Below are 19,793 nucleotides of genomic sequence, written 5' to 3' on the forward strand. Positions count from 1 at the left end.
CATAGAAGGAGTTTGGGAGTGTTCCTTCTTCTGCAATATTTTGGAAGAGTTTGAGAAGGATGGGTGTTAGCTCTACTCTAAATGTTTGATAGAATTCACCTGTGAAGCCATCTGGTCCTGGACTTTTGTTTGTTGGAAGATTTTAAATCACAGTTTCAATTTCATTACTTGTGATTTGTCTGTTCATATTTTCTATTTCTTCCTGGTTCAGTCTTGGAAAATTGTACCTTTCTAACAATTTGTCCATTTCTTCCAGGTTGTCCATTTTATTGGCATAGAGTTGCTTGTAGTAGTCTCTTATGATGCTTTGTATTTCTGCAGAGTCCATTGTAACTTCATCATTTTTAATTTTATTGATTTGAGTCCTCTCCCTCTTTTTCTTGTTGAGTCTGGCTAATGGTGTATCAATTTTGTTTATCCTCTCAAAGAACCAGCTTTTAGTTTTATTGATCTTTGTTATTGTTTTCTTTGTTTCTATTTCATTTACTTCTGTTCTGATCTTTATGATTTCTTTCCTTCTACTAACTTTGGGTTTTGTTTGTTCTTCTTTCTCTAGTTCCTTTAGGTGTAAGATTAGATTTTTATTTGAGACTTTTCTTGTTTTTGAGGTAAGATTGTATTGCTATAAACTTCCCTCTTAGAACTGACTTTGCTGCATCCCATAGGTTTTGGATTGCTGTGTTTTCGTTGTCATTTGTCTCTAGGTATTTTTTGATTTCCTATTTGATTTCTTCAGTGATCTCTTGGTTATTTAGTAACGTGTTGTTTAGCCTCCATGTGTTTATGTTTTTTTTTTTTTTACTTTTTTTCCCTGTAATTGATTTCTAATCTCATAGCATTGTGGTTGGAAAAGATGCTTGATATGATTTCAATTTCATTAAATGTACCGAAGCTTGATTTGTGACCTAAGATGTGATCTATCCTGGAGAATGTTACATCTGCACTTGAGAAGAAAGTGTAATCTAGTGTTTCTGAATGGAATGGCCTATAAACATCAATTAAATCTATCTCGTGTATTGTGTCATTTAAAGCTTTTGTTTCCTTATTAATTTTCTGTCTGTATGATCTGTCCATTTGTGTAAGTGAGGCGTTAAATTCCCCCACTATTATTGTGTTACTGTCAATTTCCTCTTTTGTAGCTGTTAGCATTTGCATTATATGTTGAGGTGCTCCTGTGTTGGGTGCATATATATTTATAATTGTTATATCTTCTTCTTGGATTGATCCCTTGATCGTTATGCAGTGTCCTTCCTTGTGTCTTGTAACATTCTTTATTTTAAAGTCTATTTTATCTCATATGAGTATTGCTACCCCTGCTTTTTTTTTTTTTGCAGTATGTGGGCCTCTCATTTTTGTGGCCTTTCCCGTTGCGGAGCACAGGCGCCGGGTGCGCAGGCTCAGCAGCCATGGCTCACGGGCCCAGCCGCTCCACGGCATGTGGGATCTTCCCAGACCGGGGCACGAACCCGTGTCCCCTGCATCGGCAGGTGGAATCTCAACCACTGCGCCACCAGGGAAGCCCCCCCTGCTTTCTTTTGATTACCATTTGCATAGAATATCTTTTTCCATCCCCTCACTTTCAGTCTGTATGTGTCCCTAGGTCTGAAGTGGGTCTCTTGTAGACAGCATATATATGGGTCTTGTTTTTGTATCCATTCAGCGAGCCTGTGTCTTTTGGTTGAAGCATTTAATCCATCTACATTTAAGGTAATTATCTCTATGTATGTTCCTATTACCATTTTCTTAATTGTTTTGGGTTTGTTTTTGTAGGTCCTTTTCTTCTCTTGTGTTTCCCACTTAGAGAAGTTCCTTTAGCATTTGTTGTAAAGCTGGTTTGGTGGTGCTGAATTCTTTTAGCTTTTTCTTGTCTGTACAGCTTTTGATTTCTCCATTGAATCTGAATGAGATCCTTGCTGGGTAGAATAATCTGGGTTGTAAGTTCTTTCCTTTCAGCACTTTAAGTATATCATGCCACTCCCTTCTGGATTGTAGAGTTTCCGTTGAGAAATCAGCTGTTAACCTTATGGGAGTTCCTTTGTATATTATTTGTCATTTTTTCCTTTGTTGCTTTTAATAATTTTTCTTTGTCTTTAATTTTTGTCAATTTGATTACTATGTGTCTCAGCATGTTTCTCCTTGGGTTTATCCTACCTGGGACTCTCTGTGCTTCCTGGACTTGGGTGGCTATTTCCTTTCCCATGTTAGGGAAGTGTTGGACTATAATCTCTTGAAATATTTTCTCGGGTCCTTTCTCTCTCTCTTCTCCTTCTGGACCCCTATAGTGTGAATGTTGGTGTATTTTATGTTGTCCCAGAGGTCTCTTAGACTGTCTTCATTTCTTTTCAGTCTTTTTTCTTTATTCTATTCCAGGGCAGTGAATTCTAACATTCTGTCTTCCAGGTCACTTATCCGTTCTTCTGCCTCAGTTATTCTGCTATTGATTCCTTCTAGTGTATTTTTTTACTTCAGTTATTGTATTGTTCATCTCTGTTTGTTCTTTAATTCTTCTAAGTGTTGGTTCTTTAATTCTTCTAGGTCTTTGTTAAACATTTCTTGTGTCTTCTTGATCTTTGCCTCCATTCTTTTTCTGAGGTCCTGGATCATCTTCACTATCATTATTCTTAATTCTTTTCTAAAGTGTTGCCTATCTCCACTTCATTTAGTTGTTTTTCTGGGGTTTTATCTTGTTCCTTCATCTGGTACATAGTCCTCTGCCTTTTCATTTTGTCTATCTTTCTAAGAATGTGGTTTTCTTTCCACAGGCTGCAGGATTGTAGTTCTTCTTGCTTCTGCTGTCTGCTCTCTGGTGGATGAGGTTATCTAAGAGGCTTGTGCAAGTTTCCTGATGGGAGGGAGTGGTGGTGGGTAGAGCTGGGTGCTGCGCTGGTGGGTAGAGCTCAGTAAAACTTTAATCAGCTTGTCTGCTGATGGGTGGGCCGAGTTCCCTCCCTGTTGGTTGTTTGGCCTGAGGCGACCCAGCACTAGAAGCTACTTCTCTTTGGTGGGGTTAATGGCAGACTCCTGGAGGGCTCATGCCAAGGTATACTTCCCAAAACTTTTGCTGCCAGTGCCCTTGTCCTCATGGTGAACGACAGCCACCACCTGCCTCTGTAGGAGACCCTCCAACAGTAGCAGATAGGTCTGGTTCAATCTTCTCTGGGGTCACTGCTCCTTCCCCCTGGGTCCTGATGAACACACTACTTTGTGTGTGCCCTTCAAGAATCGAGTCTCTCTTTCCCCCAGTCCTGTCAAAGTCCTGCAATCAAATCCCACTAGCCTTCAAAGTCTGATTCTGGGAATTTCTCCTCTCATTGCTGGACCCCCAGGTTGGGAAGCCTGACATGGGGTTCAGAACTTTCACTCCAGTGGGTGGACTTCTGTTTTATAATTGTTCTCCAGTTTGTGAGTCACCCACCCAGTGGTTATGGGATTTGATTTTATTGTGACTGCACCCCTCCTACCATCTCATTGTAGGTTCTCCTTTGTCTTTGGATGTGGGGTATCTTTTTTGGTGAATTCCAGTGTGTTCCTGTCAATGATTGTTCAACAGTTAGTTGTGATTCTGATGTTCTTTCAAGAGGGAGTGAGTGAATGTCCTACTCTGCCATCTTGAACCAATCTCCTCTTTTATTTTATTTTATTTTTTTACTTAAAATTTTTTATTTTTATTTAAAATTTTTATTTTATATTGGGGTGTAATTGATTAACAGTGTTGTGTTAGTTACAGGTGTACAGCAAAGTGATTAATTATGCATATATATGTATCTATTCTTTTTCAAATTCTTTTCCCATTTAGGTTATTACAGAATATTGAGCAGAGTTCCCTGTGCTATACAGTAGGTCCTTGTTGGTTATCTGTCTATATATAAACAAGACTGTTTTAAGTTGTTGGTCCATTAATTTCAAATGTATTTCCAATATCCTACATTTGTACTCTCCTCTTCTCACAATTGCTTGCTTTGATATCATATTTGTGTGTGGATGATTTACTACCCTTACTGTATGTTTGCCTTTACTGGTGAGCTTTTCCATTAGTAGTTTTCTTTTCTTTCTTTGTTTCTTTTTTTTTTTTTCTTGGCCTCATTTGGTCTTTGTTGCTGGGTGCAGGCTCTTTTCTCTAGTTGTGGTTGTGGTGAGAGGGGGCTACTCTTCGTTGTGCTGCATGAGCTTTTCATTTTGGTGGCTTCTCTAGTTGTGGAGCATGGGCTCCAGGCCTGTGGGCTTCAGTAGTTGCAGCACACAGGCTCAGTAGTTGTGGTGCATGGGCTTAGTTGCTCCAAAGCTTGTGGGATCTTCCCAGATCAGGGATAAAACCCATGTCCCCTGAATTGGCAGGCAGATTCTTAACCACTGCGCCACCAGGGAAGTCCCATAATTTTCTTTTTTCTAGTCATGGTCTTTTCCTTTTTTTTGCCTGGAGAAGTTCCTTTAGTATTTGTTGCAAAGCTGGTCTGGTGGTGCTGAATTCTCTTAGTTGTTTCTTCTCTGTAAAACTTTTGATTTACAAGACAGCCTTGCTGGGTAGGGTATTCTTGGTGGTAGGTTCTTCCCTTTCATCACTTTAAATATATCTTGCCACTCCCTTCTGACCTGCAGAGTTTCTGCTGAGAAATCTGCTGATAACTTTATGGGAGTTCCTTTGTTTGTTATTTGTTGCTTTTCTCTTGTTGCTTTTAATAATTTTTCTTTGTCTTTATTTTTTGTCAGTTTGATTGCTATGTATCTCAGCGTGTTTCTCCTTGGGTTTATCCTGCCTGGGGCTCTCTGTGCTTCCTGGACTTGGTGACTGTTTCATTTCCCATGTTTTCAGTAAGAAAGGGCAGTTTGGATACAGCCATGTGTAGAGGGAAGACCATGTGCAGAGACATAGGGTGAAGATGGCCATTTACAAACCAAGGAGAGAGGCCTGGGACACATCCTTCCCTCACAGCCCTCAGAGGGAACCAACCCTGCCAACACCTTGATGTTGGACTTCCTGCCTCCAGACTGTGAGAGAATGAATTGTTGATTAAGCCCCCCAGTCCATGGTACTTTGCTATGGCAGCCCCAGCAAACCGATACAGGCAACTTTCACCATAAATGTGTAATTCTGTGCCAAATAACACTGCAACAAGATACATAAAGGAAAATACTGCTAGAAGTTCCTTAATGAATGCACAGAAGTACTGAGTAACACTGCAAGGATACATACCAGGGATACTTGACCTAGGGCCACGGACTTCTAGGCAGTTCATGGTTGGGCTTCAAGGAGTCTGAATGTCATGATCAATCTAGCATTTACTTCTTGTGTCAGATGCTGGCACCCAGCACCCTCCCTACCCTTCTAAGCTCTTTCTTCTGTCCAGGGGCTAGATGCAGGGGAATGGCATTTCCCAGACTCTACAGCCAGCAGTGCTCCAGTTTGCCCAAGAGAAACCTTCCTGTAAGATTTGGAAGGCAGCTAGAAGCCGAAGTCATTTTTCTCAACAGAAGCTGAGTGCAGGCACGTGAGCATCAGCAGGTAGAAGACTTGAAGTTTTGCGTGTGGCTCCAGGTGCCCTCCAGAGGGTCACCCACTTCTGCATTGCAGAAATCGGCAGCAGTGGTTTCCTATGACACCTGCACTTCCTGTTTACAGAAAGCCTGCCCCTCCTTCTGACCTTTGCTCTTTTCACGCACCCAAAAGTTTCTCAAATTTCCAATTCCCTATATTAAATCTCTTCCTGCTTGGGGGAAGAAAGGCCATGTGGCCGAAAAATCCTGTGAATTCACCAAACTCCATTATATATTCATCTTAGGTACGTGGAAGATTTGCATTTCCTAGGGTCACATGCATTTAGGTGAAGCCATGTGAATGTGTTCTGGCCATTGGAATGTATTTCCAGGCCTGACCCTTAAATTCTCCTACATGAGCATTCTCTTCCCTCAGCCTCCTGGTGAGGTACAGAGCAGGCAGTGGAGGGTAGAGCAGGGTGAGGGCCTAGGGGATGACAGACAAATAGATGGAAGGAATGTGGATCCTACAATCACCACGTGGTATGGTTGTTCACAAGGCACCCAAGTGTCTAGGCTGTGAGAAGGAAATAAGTCTTTATTCTATCAAGATCTGAGATATGAGGATCATTTGTTAGAGTAGCTAGTATTACCTACCCTAATTAATATATCTAGGACATACAAAATGGTTCTGTATTGATTCTTATCTATCCCTTCATTCTCTTTGTACTTTTGTATGATTTCCAGGCAAATAGAGGAGAAAATACTGAAACTACACTGCCATGTTCATGCCACAAGTTCTGTGTCTGTATTATTTTTTTGTCATACAAATGTTTTAATGTTTATAAACCTCAATGATGACAGACTTTCCAATCCCTCTCATAAGAATCAATGTATTTGTATTTTGCATTTCTTGCGTGAAATTCTGGTACTTACGTTTTGACAGGGAAGTTCTCCATTTTCAAAATCATTGCCACACAGTTTCATGTACTGTAAGAGAATTTTTCTAAGAATTGTAAGAGAATAGATGACAAATTTCACTGAATAAAAATTATGAACATCAGTGCAGAAAAATAACATAAAGTTAAAAGGCAAACAACCAGAAAAAAATGTTTGCAAGCACAAAACAAACATTTTACTATATAAAGAGCATGTATAAGTCAATGCAAAAAGACAAACATATATCAACAGGAAAATAGATAAAGGGTATGAACACACAAAATTGATTCATATGAATCCACAAGAGAAGAAAGTCAACCAATAAAATATGAAACAATGATCTACTTCATTAGATTCAAAGAAATGCAAACTAAAACAACACTGAGAGATAATTTTAAAAAGACATCAAAGCTGGCCAAATTCAAACACAGTGGTAATATCCAGTGTTGGTGAGAGAACTGGAAAAAAAATCATTCTGGGGTCTAGTTTGGGTAGGAGTGTAAATTGATACAACTTCTCTGAAGGGTAACATGTTCATATGCATCAAAAGCCTGAAAATATTTTTATGTTTGACCCATCAGTTCCACATTTAGAGAGTTATTCCAGAGAAATAATTGAGAGTTATGAAAAGATTTAGGAAAAAACAGAAAATGTAGATGTCTAACAATAGGGGATTGGTGAACTAAATTACAGCACAAGAAATGGTGGAATAATGAAATATTCTATAATCACTGAAAATTATGTCATATAATTACTTTTATTGGCATGGAAAATTATTGAGTGAAAAGAACATTTTCCAGGCAGAAATAGAGACACAGATGTAGAGAACAAACGTATGGACACCAAGGGGGGAAAGTGGCCGGCGGAGTGGTGGTGGTGTGATGAATTGGGTGACTGGGATTGATGTATACAATGATGTGTATAAAATTGATGACTAATAAGAACCTGCTGTTCTAAAAAAATAAATAAAATAAAATTCAAAAAAAAAGAACAGGTTCCAAAGAACATATCCCAGCTGCTCCCATTTAAACACACACACACACACACACACACACACACACACACACACACACAGCCTGGGGATCCAGGTTTTGTGGGGTTTATACAATTTTGAGAGTTTTCTTCAAGAAAAGGAATGCAAAATTATGAATACAATTCAGGTTTAAAAGTGAGTACATATTTAGAATAAGAAAAGAAAGCACAGAAAACTACAAATTAAAAAATTATTTTATTTTATTTTATTTTTTTTACCGAGCTCATTAGTTTAATGTGAACAAGACAGAATATTTAGCTTGCAGAAAAAATTTCAAATGCAAAAAGTTAATGTATTCCAAACCCAAAGAATCTTAAACTCCTGTTTTGATCAGGAGGTCAGTTTCTCTGAATGTAGTTCTTCAGACAGAATAAAGATGATACTACTTAATATTCATGTAACAGTAAACACTCTTTTAACTAATTATGTATCCAATACCTCAGAGAAAAGATAATACAAGAAAATCAGCTGAAGTGCAGGAAGGTTTTTTTTTTGTTTGTTTTTAACATCTTTATTGGAGTATAATTACATTACAATGGTTTGTTAGTTTCTGCTGTATAACAAAGTGAATCATCTGTACATATACATATATCCCCATATCCCCTCCCTCTTGCGTCTCCCTCCCACCCTCCCTACCCTACCCCTCTAGGTGGTCACAAAGCACAGAGCTGATCTCCCCGTGCTGTGTGGCTGCTTCCCACTAGCTATCTATTTCACACTTTGTAGTGTATATATGTCCATGCCATTCTCTCACTTCATCCCAGCTTACCCTTCCCTCTCCCGTGTCCTCAAGTCCATTCTCTATGTCTGCGTCTTTATTCTGTCCTGCCCCTAGGTTCTTCAGAAACTTTTTTTTTTTTTTTTTAGATTCCATATATATGTGTTAGCATACGGTATCTGTTTTTCTCTTTCTGACTTACTTCACTCTGAATGACAGACTCTATGTCCATCCACCTCACTACAAATAACTCAGTTTTCTTTCTTTTTATGGCTGAGTAATATTCCCTTGTATATATGTGCCACACCTTCTTTATCCATTCATCTGTCGATGGACACTTAGGTTGCTTCCATGTCCTGGCGATTGTAAATAGTGCTGCAATGAACATTGTGGTACATGTCTCTTTTTGAATTATGGGAAAACTACACATTTTTAAAAGCTGAAAATACCACCAACATCACAAAAATCCAGAAAGTATTATTTAAATGCCTGACACAGCTCTATCCTACAGGCAAGGGACTCCGCTGCTAGTGTGGAAAAAAGTCAGTATGGTGATACACCAAAATGAATGAGTATTACTTGCAGACTTAAAAAAAAAAGGATGTTTTAAAAAAATCAGTAAGTCTGAATAGCTGATAGACTCTTCTTTACCTTTGTCATAAAATAATAAATCTTAGGCCTGACACAGATTTTTAACCTGGCTGCCGGTTATGATGCAGTGAGCTGGGAGTTCCTGCTGAGTCTGTTCCTGTTCAGCCAAGTTTCCGCAGGGGCTGGATGGGAGACTGGTTGAGGTGTAGGTAAGATCTGCTGAGTGTTTTCTTTATTCATTGAAATTTTGGCAGTGCTCAAAATAAGGGCCTGAGAAGAGTCTTGCTTGGTTATGAGGCTCCCCTACAACTTAGGTTTATGAGTATCGTGACCTTGGGGAAGCTACTTTGCCTCACAGAGGCTGAGTTTCCTTATCCATAAAATGGGGACAAGAAGAGAGTCTACCTAAATAAAGGGTTGATGGGAGAGCTAAATGTATTAACACATGCAGAGGGTTTGGCTCAGCACCGGACACAGAGTTGGAACCCCAGCTTTGTTTTATAAGTGAAGAAGCTGCCAGCAGAGAGAGGGTGAGTAAATTGCCCAGTCTTATCGTGCTAGGTCAGAAGCAGAGGTGGAAGAGTGCCTGGGTGTCTGCCAGTCTGGGTTCCTTCACTGCTCACCTCAGATGGCGGTGGATGCAGGGTTCAGGTGTCAGGATCAGTGGCTTTCCTGGGAGTGAGTTCAGTGTCTTGCAGTGAAAGGATAAAAGCGCAAGGAAATAAACAAGAGTTACGCAGAATGAAAGTAAATTTAGACTTTGACGTTGCAGAAGCCCTTCCCAGCTTTCATACTGCCACTGCATCAATACGAGCCAGGAGAGGCTAGTAGCCATGACCAATAATCCTGTATCTCAGTTGTTTAACACCACCAACCTGCATACCCCATCAGGCAACACCTGACAGGTGGTCCTGCTGGGTCCCCTTTCTGGCATCTCACCTCCAGGACTGACACGGAGATCCAGGCTCTGCCACTGTGAAGCTTAGCCATCAGGAGTCCCTCCTTTCTGAAGAGAGCGAGCATGAGGGATCACATGAACCTTCTAATACCAGGCTTGGAAGTGGCGGCAGCATGGTGACTCACAGTCCCTGGCCAGAACACATCATGTGGTCACTCCAGAAGCAGCAGGGGCTAGACTAAGTGTTAGCACCTGTGTGCTTTTCCCTCCACAAGGGGAGTGATGGGGTTTGGAGAACACATAGAAATGTCTTGGCCTTGCTTCCTGACACCTATTAAGTGTTCCCACACCCAGACTCAGGCTAGATGCTTACAGACACGGTGCCTTTGATGCAGCCAACAACCCCATGGGGATACTATTATTATCCACCCCATTTTACAGATTTGGAACTGGGGGATTAGAGAGTATAACTTGCTCATGATCAGAATGCTGGCATTCGGCAGGGTTCAAATCCAAGTCTTACTAACTCAGGGTTTTTCATCCTTGTCACTATTGATACATTGGACCAGATAATTCCTTGTTCTGGGGACCATCCTGTGCACTGTACGATGCTTCCCAAAATCTCTGGCATCGACCGGCGAGATGCCAGTGTCAGTCCCTGCCCCCGCGGAGTTGTGACAACCAAAAATGTCTCCAGATGTGTCCTGGGTGGGGGGTAAAATCCTTCTGTGTAAAAACCACTGCCCTGACACCACGGTGGGGAGGTGAGAAAGATAGTAGACATCATCATTGTTACAGACGATGAGGGACTTTGTTGTTGGGGAAGACTTTGAACGCTGATATCAATCTCTGACTCAACCTGAAAAGACAGGTGAGCTCAGCTTTTTTTTTTCTGCTTTATGATGAAAAGGACAAAGCCTGCTTATTCATTTCTTCATTCTACAGACATTGCTGAGCACCTACCATGTACCAAACCGTGATCTAGCCTTTGAGGACAAAGCAAGTAAGAAAACAAAAATTCCTGTCCTCACAGAGGTTACGTTCAAGGCAGTAAGTGAACAAGTGAAGCACGTGGTATCTCAGGCAATGTTAAAGGCCATAGAGACAGAGTACGCAGGTAGGACCAGGGTGGGTATAGGAAGGCTTGTGGGTACTTACAGTGTTAAATAAGGTGGCCAGGGACGGCCTCACTCAGAAGGTGACATTTGAGCAGAGTCGCAGAGTCACAGCAGAGGAGGGGTTGAAGTGAGCTGAAGTCTCAGGGAAGAATGTTGTGCAGGTAACTGTAAGTGCCTAGGCCCTGGGGCCTCCTTGGCAGGCTGAGGATCAGTAAGTGCAACCAGAGCGGAATTAGGAGGTGGTGATGAGGTCCCAGGGCTGGTGGAGGGAATAGTGTTTGTGATGTCCACAGTGACTTATCCAAGGCCATTTCTAGTAGCAATTCCAGGATGCAAGCTCCGACTTCGGAGCTCTCCTTTCCAGCTGCATCAGGTTGCACGAGCCACTTTCTCCTCCACACGGGCCCTGTCCTAGAACCAGGCCCTCACCTGAGTCTGTGACTCACCTGGCTGGACCAATGCTTGCAGGACATGGGGAGGCGGTGAGGGCAGGTTGTGATGTATAAGTGGAGGAGGTCTGCTGACTCCCATCCGAGTCCTAAATAGCCTGTCCTGAGCGCAGCCTCCTGAGCACAGGCCTCTCCCGTGGTGGAATCAGCAAGATGTTCTCGCTCCTGCTTCTGGTCCTTGCTACAGCCTGCGTGTTCTCCATGGGGGTGGGGCTGTGGGTTGTCGGCAACCACTTCCTCACAGCAGACATCCCTGCAGCCGTTGGCCACCCCGTGAAACTTCAGGTCCTCCATTGCTTCTTCCAGCTGTTAGTGACATGGGTGAGTTTTGTGTTTTACTTGTCTGCTCTTTCTGAGGATTAAGGAGGGAGTTGGGGAAACACGTGCCAGAATCTTCTAGTTGAATTAATAGTGGTATCATGGCGGTGGAGGCTGACAGCATATTTCAGACCTGAATAATTTCTATTGGATAACATGGCCCTTAACCTCTTCCTGGTGTTTCTCAAGCTGGACTGGGCTAAGAGCCACAACATTCAGAAAATGATTCACTTTCTCAGCTAACAGAGAAATTCCACCCTGCCTCCTGTCTTATTTTCTTCACGGCACCCACCACTCTGTGAAGCTGTGACGATAGGAATAATCTTCACAGGGCCCTTGTTACTACCTACCTGCTACCTAGAAGCAACCAACAACACGATAAAGAAATGTAGCAGATGGGTAAGTTAGGACAGATGAGCAAAACTACAGAATGTGACTTTTTAGAAAAATATTTTGTTGCTTTTGAGAGATGGAAAACTGTTCCTGTCCTATAGTCAGACCCTGCTCATTGTTGCTGGTGTGTGTAATTTAATCAGATCCTTGGAAGTAGATCATGGTGAGGATCGAGTAAATGGTGCCAATAAGGATTCGCTGTACTTTTCCAGAAGGGCTGACAGAGACTGAATATAGGAAATATGTTGCTTAAGTCTCTTACTTCATGCAGAGGGATTGCAAGCACCTGTTCTCCCTGCAGGCCTTGAGGGAGGAGAACCCAGGAGCCAGTTTTCTTACCTGCAGGCTCAGCTTTTACAAGATGGGACGGTTCAGTCCTGTGGTTTTTCTGGCCTTGACTCTCATAATCTACACTCCAGGTTTCCAAATATAGTGACTCAGTTTCCTCATCTGCAAAATCAGGGAAAGTAAAAGACCCCACTTCAGAGCATTTGGTGGGGATGCAATGAGTTAATCTATCCAGAGTGGGCTTTACATGCCTGGCAGAGTAAGCCGTTCATAAATAGTAGCCTTATTGCTATTTTTTTGATTTGTTTTTTTCTACAAAGTTGTGTTGTGTAACTGCTGCGTGTCATTCTCCCTTTCCAGCTCAGAGGATCAGTGATGGGCAAGAGAATAAAGTCCCAGACAGAGTCGGCCTGCAGGGAGTTTGGGCGCTCATGGCAGGGAGGGGTGAGGAGGCAGCAATAAATAAGCAAACTCACTACAAATAAACCAAGTGACAGAGTGGCAGGTGCTGTGAGGAGAGTAAAACAGGGCAGTAGAGTGCAGTAGGGCTTCTTAACCTGGGGTTCCTAGAACCCCCCAAGGGCAACAGAATGCAAAGAGCCCGTGAATTTGGATGGGGTGGAAATTGCCCCATCTTCACTAACCTCTAATGCAAATATAGTATTATTTCCTTTCATTATGCATGAAGGGGACAAACTACCGCTGGGATAGCAGAACCCTTGACTTTGTCACCAAGAGGAATCACGGATATTTTCAGAGCCTATTATAGCTACTGCAGAGACTGCAAAATATCGCATATGTGCCTCGTTCCTTTGAAATTATGATAGTATTAGACCAGCCGCTAGATCTTCTATTTAGTGTGCTAATAAGGAAGCATATTAGGTATATTATTACAGCATACATTTACTCTAGTATTTTGATAACCATGTTTCAGTAAAATGTAATAAACCCATGTATTTTATTTGATGTCTTCAAAGGTATTCTGTGAGAACATCCACGAGCTTCACTAAAAGCTACAGTGGCCTTGGTACAGGAAGAGTGAGGAACCACTGGAAAGAGAGTGCCTGGGGGAGAGCCCACATTCCTTGTTTTGATTGATTAATTGATTGATTGCGGTACGCGGGCCTCTCACTGCTGTGGCCTCTCACTGCTGTGGCCTCTCCCGTTGCGGAGCACAGGCTCCGGACGTGCAGGCTCAGCGGCCATGGCTCACGGGCCCAGCCGCTCCACGGCATGTGGGATCTTCCCGGACTGGGGCACGAACCCGTGTCCCCTGCATCAGCAGGAGGACTCTCAACCACTGCGCCACCAGGGAAGCCCTATATTTATTTTTTATCATGCAAAACTTACAGACATAACTCAACAGAGACAGAATAATATAAAGAAGCCCCAGACACCCAACCCAGAGCATTCATGATTATCCCAGCCAATCTCATTTCATCTGTGCTCCCACATTTACCCTCATTCCCATTTTCTCACGAGTGGATCCTGGACATGGTATTATTTTATCTAAAAATATTTCTGTAGGTAACTCTAAAAAATAAGAACTGTCTCCCCATCCCTTTTAAAAAACATAACCACAATGCAGTCATCACGTCTTAAAAATAGCAGCAAATGCTCAGGATGGCCATGATGACTAGGGTGGTCCAGAGGGTCTTCCTGGGAAGAGACGTCACATCCAGGCTGAGGTGAGAGGCGTTCCAGGTTAGAGGGACTCTCAAGGGGTGGCCAGAAACCTGGTTTGTGGGGCTGGGTGTCCGGTGTCTGGGGAGAGAGGAGGGAGAGGGGTTGGTGCTGGGGCAGCGTGGGCCTGGGCGGGGGTGGATTTCTGCAGGTGTGTTGGAAGCACAGCGCGGGGACTTGCAGGGCTGCGGTCCAGTCTGCCCCCCACCCGCTCTGTGGAGGGTGCCACGGTGGCAGGGCTCCGGCACGGCACACACTGAAGCCCTCCCCGCCCCATTTCCTCTTCTCTCACCAACAGGGGACGATTTTTGAGAAACTGAGAATCTGTTCTATGCCCCAATTTGTCCGTTTCATTCACGAGCTGGTGCCGCTAAAGAAGGATCTGGATAGGAAAGTCAAGGACCTCTGGTACGGGAGGATCCCTGTGAAGCTGTACCAGCCCAAGGCGTCCTCAAGCACCCTCAGGTCTGGCATCGTGTTCTGCAAGGCGGCGGGGGCATCGTAGGGAGCTTGAGTAAGAGTCCTTCCCTCAGACAACCCCGCCCGGAGTGTGATCTTCTCAGAGCAGAGCTGGGTGGACACCCATCTTCCAGCGGGTGGTGGCGCTCCCGTCATCTCCCCAAGGTCTCAAAGCTGCTATTATGACCAGGGAACACCAGGACAGTTAGCGGGGCCCAGATCATTCAGGCTAAGATGTGGAATGTATTGACCACTTCCTGGAAGTAAGGATATATATATATATAGTACCTATGTGTATATATGTGTATATATATATATATATATATATATATATATATATATATATATAGTACCTATGTATATATATGCCTGTGTATGTGTATCTATGTATGTGTCTGTGTGTATATATATGTGTGTGTGTGTGTATATGTATATAAATATATACAATTCATGTAACATAAAATTAACCATTTTAAAGTGTACAGTTCAGTGGCATTTAGTACATTGAAATGTTGCGTGACCATCGCCTCTATTTAGCTGGAAATAAGGATTAAAAAAAAAATGAAAATAATTAAACACACAATTGTTTCACGATAGCTATTGATTAAGGCAAATTCTGGTACAGGCAGACAGTTTTTCTCAACTCTTTTTTTTTTCTCAACAAAGAGTTGATAAAAATTAATGAGGGGGGCCTCCCTGGTGGCGCAAGTGGTTGAGAGTCCGCCTGCCGATGCAGGGGATACGGGTTCGTGCCCCGGTCTGGGAGGATCCCATATGCCGCGGAGCGGCTGGGCCCGTGAGCCATGGCCGCTGAGCCTGCGCGTCTGGAGCCTGCGTGTCCGGAGCCTGTGCTCCGCAACGGGGGAGGCCACAACAGTGAGAGGCCCGCATACCGCAAAAAAAAAAAAAAAAAAAAAAAAAAAATTAATGAGGGAAAAAATGCAAAATTGAGACGATGTTATTGTTTTAATTTTTTCCATCATGAATTAAGGAGAAAAACCACCTTTATATAGTGCTTTCTAACCTGTGGAATGTCAGGGTCGTGTAGTCTTTGAGAATAAGGGATTTAATGCGACCATGGTTTTGATTTGGTCTGCGTTATCAATGATAGTAATAGCCAATATTTATTGGTTGATATTTATTAATATTAATATTTCCATGGCAGATCCTGTGGAAGCCGTGTATATGTATGATCTCATCTAAGCCCCCAACAGCCCTATCACTGTCATTATCTCCATTTTACAGAAGGGGAAATTGAACCTCAGGGAGGTGAAGGGACTTGCCCCCTACCACTTCAGGTCAAGCTAAAAGGAGGCAAATTTGGGATTTGAACGTGGGTCTGAATCCAGAACTCACCCCCTGAACCACTGTGCTCCATGGCCAGACAGCTTCTCAGATGCTGTGAATGAATTGGAGAATTGCTGGGGTTGGTGGGGGGTGAGTCTTAGAGAAAGTTGTTGAGACAGTGCCACAGAGGAGAGGTAGTGAGAAGGTTGAGAGAGGGAGGCTGCTGAGAGCTGGAGGAGAGTCTGCAAAACCTTGTTAGAATCAACCTAGGCACTCCGTCTGTCATGGCTGTTAGTGAGAAGGGCCAGTTGAGGATGGCTGGCAAAGGAAACCCACTAGCCTTCCTAGCTTGAATGTTTCAAACCTTTCATTTTCTAGAAACTCACTGTGGCTTATGCTGTCATTTGTGCAAGGAGAGTGACTCAGTGGTTCTAGCAGTTGGGTGAGTAAGGGAAAGATGGGGAGGTGCTGGGATTCCAGGAGTGCCAGGGCAATGATGGGGAGGGAGACTGGGGTTGGGGGGACAGCAGGGGCAGGGGACAGGCTGTGAGAAGCCAGTGAGCAGGAGGGCAAGGAAGAAGGAGAGGAAGGGAGAGACAGGGAGAGGCAGAGATGGGGCACTCCTTCCTGCGGGTGACCCTTAGGTATGTTTAAACGATGCCTTTTGAGCACTGCATCATCTGGAAACTGGACGGGGTCGGGGGGTGGTCTTCGTGAAGCAAATACAGTGCAGAGCTTCACCACCAGTGCACATCTGGGTGGAACACTCTTCATTGAGCAGAATAGCCCTGCACATTCCGAACTCTTAGCACCTCCCTCCACTAAATGCCCACAGTGCCCTGTGCTGTAAGCCCGGCAACTTCAAACACTGCTACATCATTTCCAAGTGCTTCCAAGAGGGAGGTCCACCCTGGTGGGAGCCACAGAAGGAAGCAGGAAAAATTAAAAAGCCACTCTGTCTCTTAACCAATCTGGGAGTGTCACCCTACAATCTGGAACCTCGAAGGGGCAGGAGAGACCTGGGACGGGCCCTCCCTGGGTCTCCACATCAGGCAAACTGGACACATATGAGGAGCATACTGAACACTATAGTGGAGTGGGCTCACCCTCCTGCCCTGCCGCCTGACGCATCATCACCAGGGCCAGGGTGGTTCCTCCTGATCAAGCACTTCCTGAAGTTTAATTTAAATGCAACATGCCATAAAGAAATACCCACTGCCCACGTCTTCGTGGGAATACAGCCAGTGGAGTAAGTAAAAATTACAGAAGTCAGTCCTGGATGAGAGAGAGAGACCTGGAGAAACTCCTCACTTTACAATTCTTGGCTCCAAAACTATTTCTGCAATGGGATGGAAATCTTGACCCAGTTGTTGGCCACTATATGTCTTACCGTTCTGGTTGTGCTGAAACAAGAGGTCATCAGTAGAATATACTAGCAAATCCCTGCAAGAAAGTTATTTTATGACTCCAAGGGAGAATGGCGTTTTGGAGTTGAAAGCATTGTTGTCCCAGCCTGAACCTAGGGTAGCTTAGAACAGGGAGAATAGAAATGGCTGACAGAAGATTTGTTGAGTCCATAAAGGATTTCCTTTTTTTTTTTAAATTAAATTTTAAAAAATGAGGTCAGCATTTAAAATGGTGAAATTTCTTGCCAACCCCAGATTTCTGGAATCTCTTGAAAGATGAGGTGGTCTAGCACTGCCAAGCTGGCATAACTGCATGAACATGGAGCCATGGTCTGGAGTGGGCGTGGCTGATCTGGAGGGACCGTATGTTAGCTGCTAGCCCCTTCTGGTATTTAAGTCTTCAAGATCCTCCCACAAAACTTGTGAACATGGCAGGATAACGTAGAATCTACACCCAAGCAAGCCTTATAAAAGAATAAAAACAGGTGTGAGTCAGGGAAGCAGCATCAGGTAGGTTCAGAAAGCTGGGGATCATGTTGGCGATAGCTAAGCTGTTGACCATTAGGTGGATGACAGGGCTCTTGTGGTCACAGACTGTCCCCCCAGTTGGCATCGAGACAGTGGGAATAGCATACCACTTTCTGAGCCTACACGCCCGGCACTGAAGGCTTTATGTTTGTCACCTAGTTTAAGCTTTCTACCTTAACGTCACCTGCCCAGCCTTCAGAAAAAGGTTAATGGAAGAAATCTGGGCTGGAGGATGTTAGACACAGGTGTCTTGGGCTCTGTGGTGAGTGGACACTGTGCTCCTTACTTCCTTTTCCAATACCACAGGATGCTCAAGCATAGGTTTCCGGTGACAGTAAGAGACTCCATGGTGGCTACCATCCACTTCTTGAAGTCCTTGAATACATATGGGGCAGATCCAGCCTGGGTCGTGGTCTGTGGTGACAGTGTGGGTGGGGGTGTGGCAACAATACTCTGTCAAAACCTTGTGGACAGTTCTGATCTCCCCAAGATCCGTGCTCAGATCCTGATCTACGCCGCTCTCCAAGCCCTGGATTTCCAGCCTCCTTCTTATCAGCAGAACAAGGACATTCCACTGCTCAGGCAGAATTTGGCCTTCTACCGTTGGTGTGGTTACCTGGACATCAGCCCCTCCTGGGGCAGTCATCCCTGGGGTGGAAGGTGGGGTCAACTCCACCTGGTGCTTGGATGGGCATGGAGGATGGAGTGAGTGCTCCCTCACATTAACACTTACTCCACTATACAAGCTAAACTGAAGCCTGAGTCGAGGTCCTTGGAAGTGGCAAGAGATGTCAAGGACCACTGGGCAAGTTGACCACCTGCCACTTAGGAATAAAAATTCCTTTGAAAGGGATGGCCCGGGCTCTCATGCTGGCCCCATCTGGCCTTCAGGAGGCTCTGCTCCTGGTTGGCCAGTGGCTTTTATAGGCCAATATTCAAATCTACTGCCCAAAGGACCCCATGTTTGCCCTTACCTTGCTTTCAGTTGAAAGTTCATGCTGAAACATGGGACAGAGAGGAATCCCATTGGATGGCTTCTTGGTCCATTCACAGCAGGAAGACCGGCTTTATTGGAGAAATAGGACGCACTCACTGAAAGCACATACTTTGGTGGCCACTCAGCTGTTGGGGAGCACAGTCCCTTCTGAGACAGGCCTCCGAGTTGAGTCTGGGTAGGTTCCCCTCCTGGATTGTTGTCTTGATTCACCCCTGCCTCTGGAGATAGGTAGAGGGACATGAACTGGCCTTCTGGAAATTTGGGTGGTCGGCTCTTCTACAGTGGGCTGGTGAGGAGTGGGTGAGCCACAGGAAGGTGGTGCCCAGTGGAGATGAGTGGGTTACACTTTCGTGTCCGGAAGAACTGTTGGGTGGGCTCATTTCTGAAGCTGCTTCCTTCTGCAGATCATGGGAGAAATAAAGCACTTTCACCCCCAATGGCTGGTTTGATCTGGAGACCCAATGCTCATCTCTTCTCCTTTACCGATGCATTGCTACCCTTCCTGAAGCCCGTCATGAGGCTCAGGGAATGGAAAAGGGATAGGAATAAATGTTCCCTGAGAGCCAGCTGCATGCCAGGCTCCGTACTGGGCTGTTTAAATCTACCACCTCATTGTGATGAGAAACACATGTGCTGGGTTGCTGCCCAAACATTTTATAGTATGGCAGCCCTGCTCACATCCAGAGTCTGGACATTTTGATAAAGACCCGAGCTTAGGATTCCTACCACAAGTTCCTGCTTTGCTTTGCCCTGGTCACCTTTTAAAATAACCACTTAGAGTTGAGCCTGTGAAAAGTTAGTGACGTCCACCCCAGTCATCTTATTTTTTTTTTTTTTGCAGTACGCGGGCCTCTCCCGTCACGGAGCACAGGCTCCGGACATGCAAGCTCAGGGGCCATGGCTCACGGGCCCAGCTGCTCTGTGGCATGTGGGATCTTCCCAGACCGGGGCACGAACCCGTGTCCCCTGCATCGGCAGGTGGACTCTCAACCACTGCGCCACCAGGGAAGCCTACACCCCAGTCATCTTAGAAGGAACAGGTGCTTGCTTGCTGCCCTGCTGGCCATATCCTGCTCACTCATGACCTGGAACAGAGGACTGCTCTCCCCACTGCTCATTAAAAATAATAAATCTTGTTACTTTACCTCCTTTGTGTGAGTGTATTGAAACTGCACCTTCAGTTGAAATGACCCCTGGGTTTTTGCTTCCCCAGAGC

General features: G+C 44.3%; 1 protein-coding gene across 1 annotated transcript; it reads left to right on the plus strand.

The window, feature by feature from the left end:
* Positions 1-11,371: 11,371 nt before the first annotated feature.
* On the plus strand, positions 11,372-18,569 carry LOC132502388 (arylacetamide deacetylase-like 3). The gene is given in 7 exon segments (XM_060118264.1): positions 11,372-11,539; positions 14,199-14,379; positions 14,382-14,414; positions 16,025-16,088; positions 17,567-17,575; positions 17,887-18,186; positions 18,566-18,569. Coding segments are annotated over 7 exon segments (759 nt in total).
* Positions 18,570-19,793: the final 1,224 nt, after the last annotated feature.

This window comes from Mesoplodon densirostris, chromosome 2 (genome assembly GCF_025265405.1).
Source record: "Mesoplodon densirostris isolate mMesDen1 chromosome 2, mMesDen1 primary haplotype, whole genome shotgun sequence".
Lineage (NCBI taxonomy): Eukaryota > Metazoa > Chordata > Mammalia > Artiodactyla > Ziphiidae > Mesoplodon > Mesoplodon densirostris.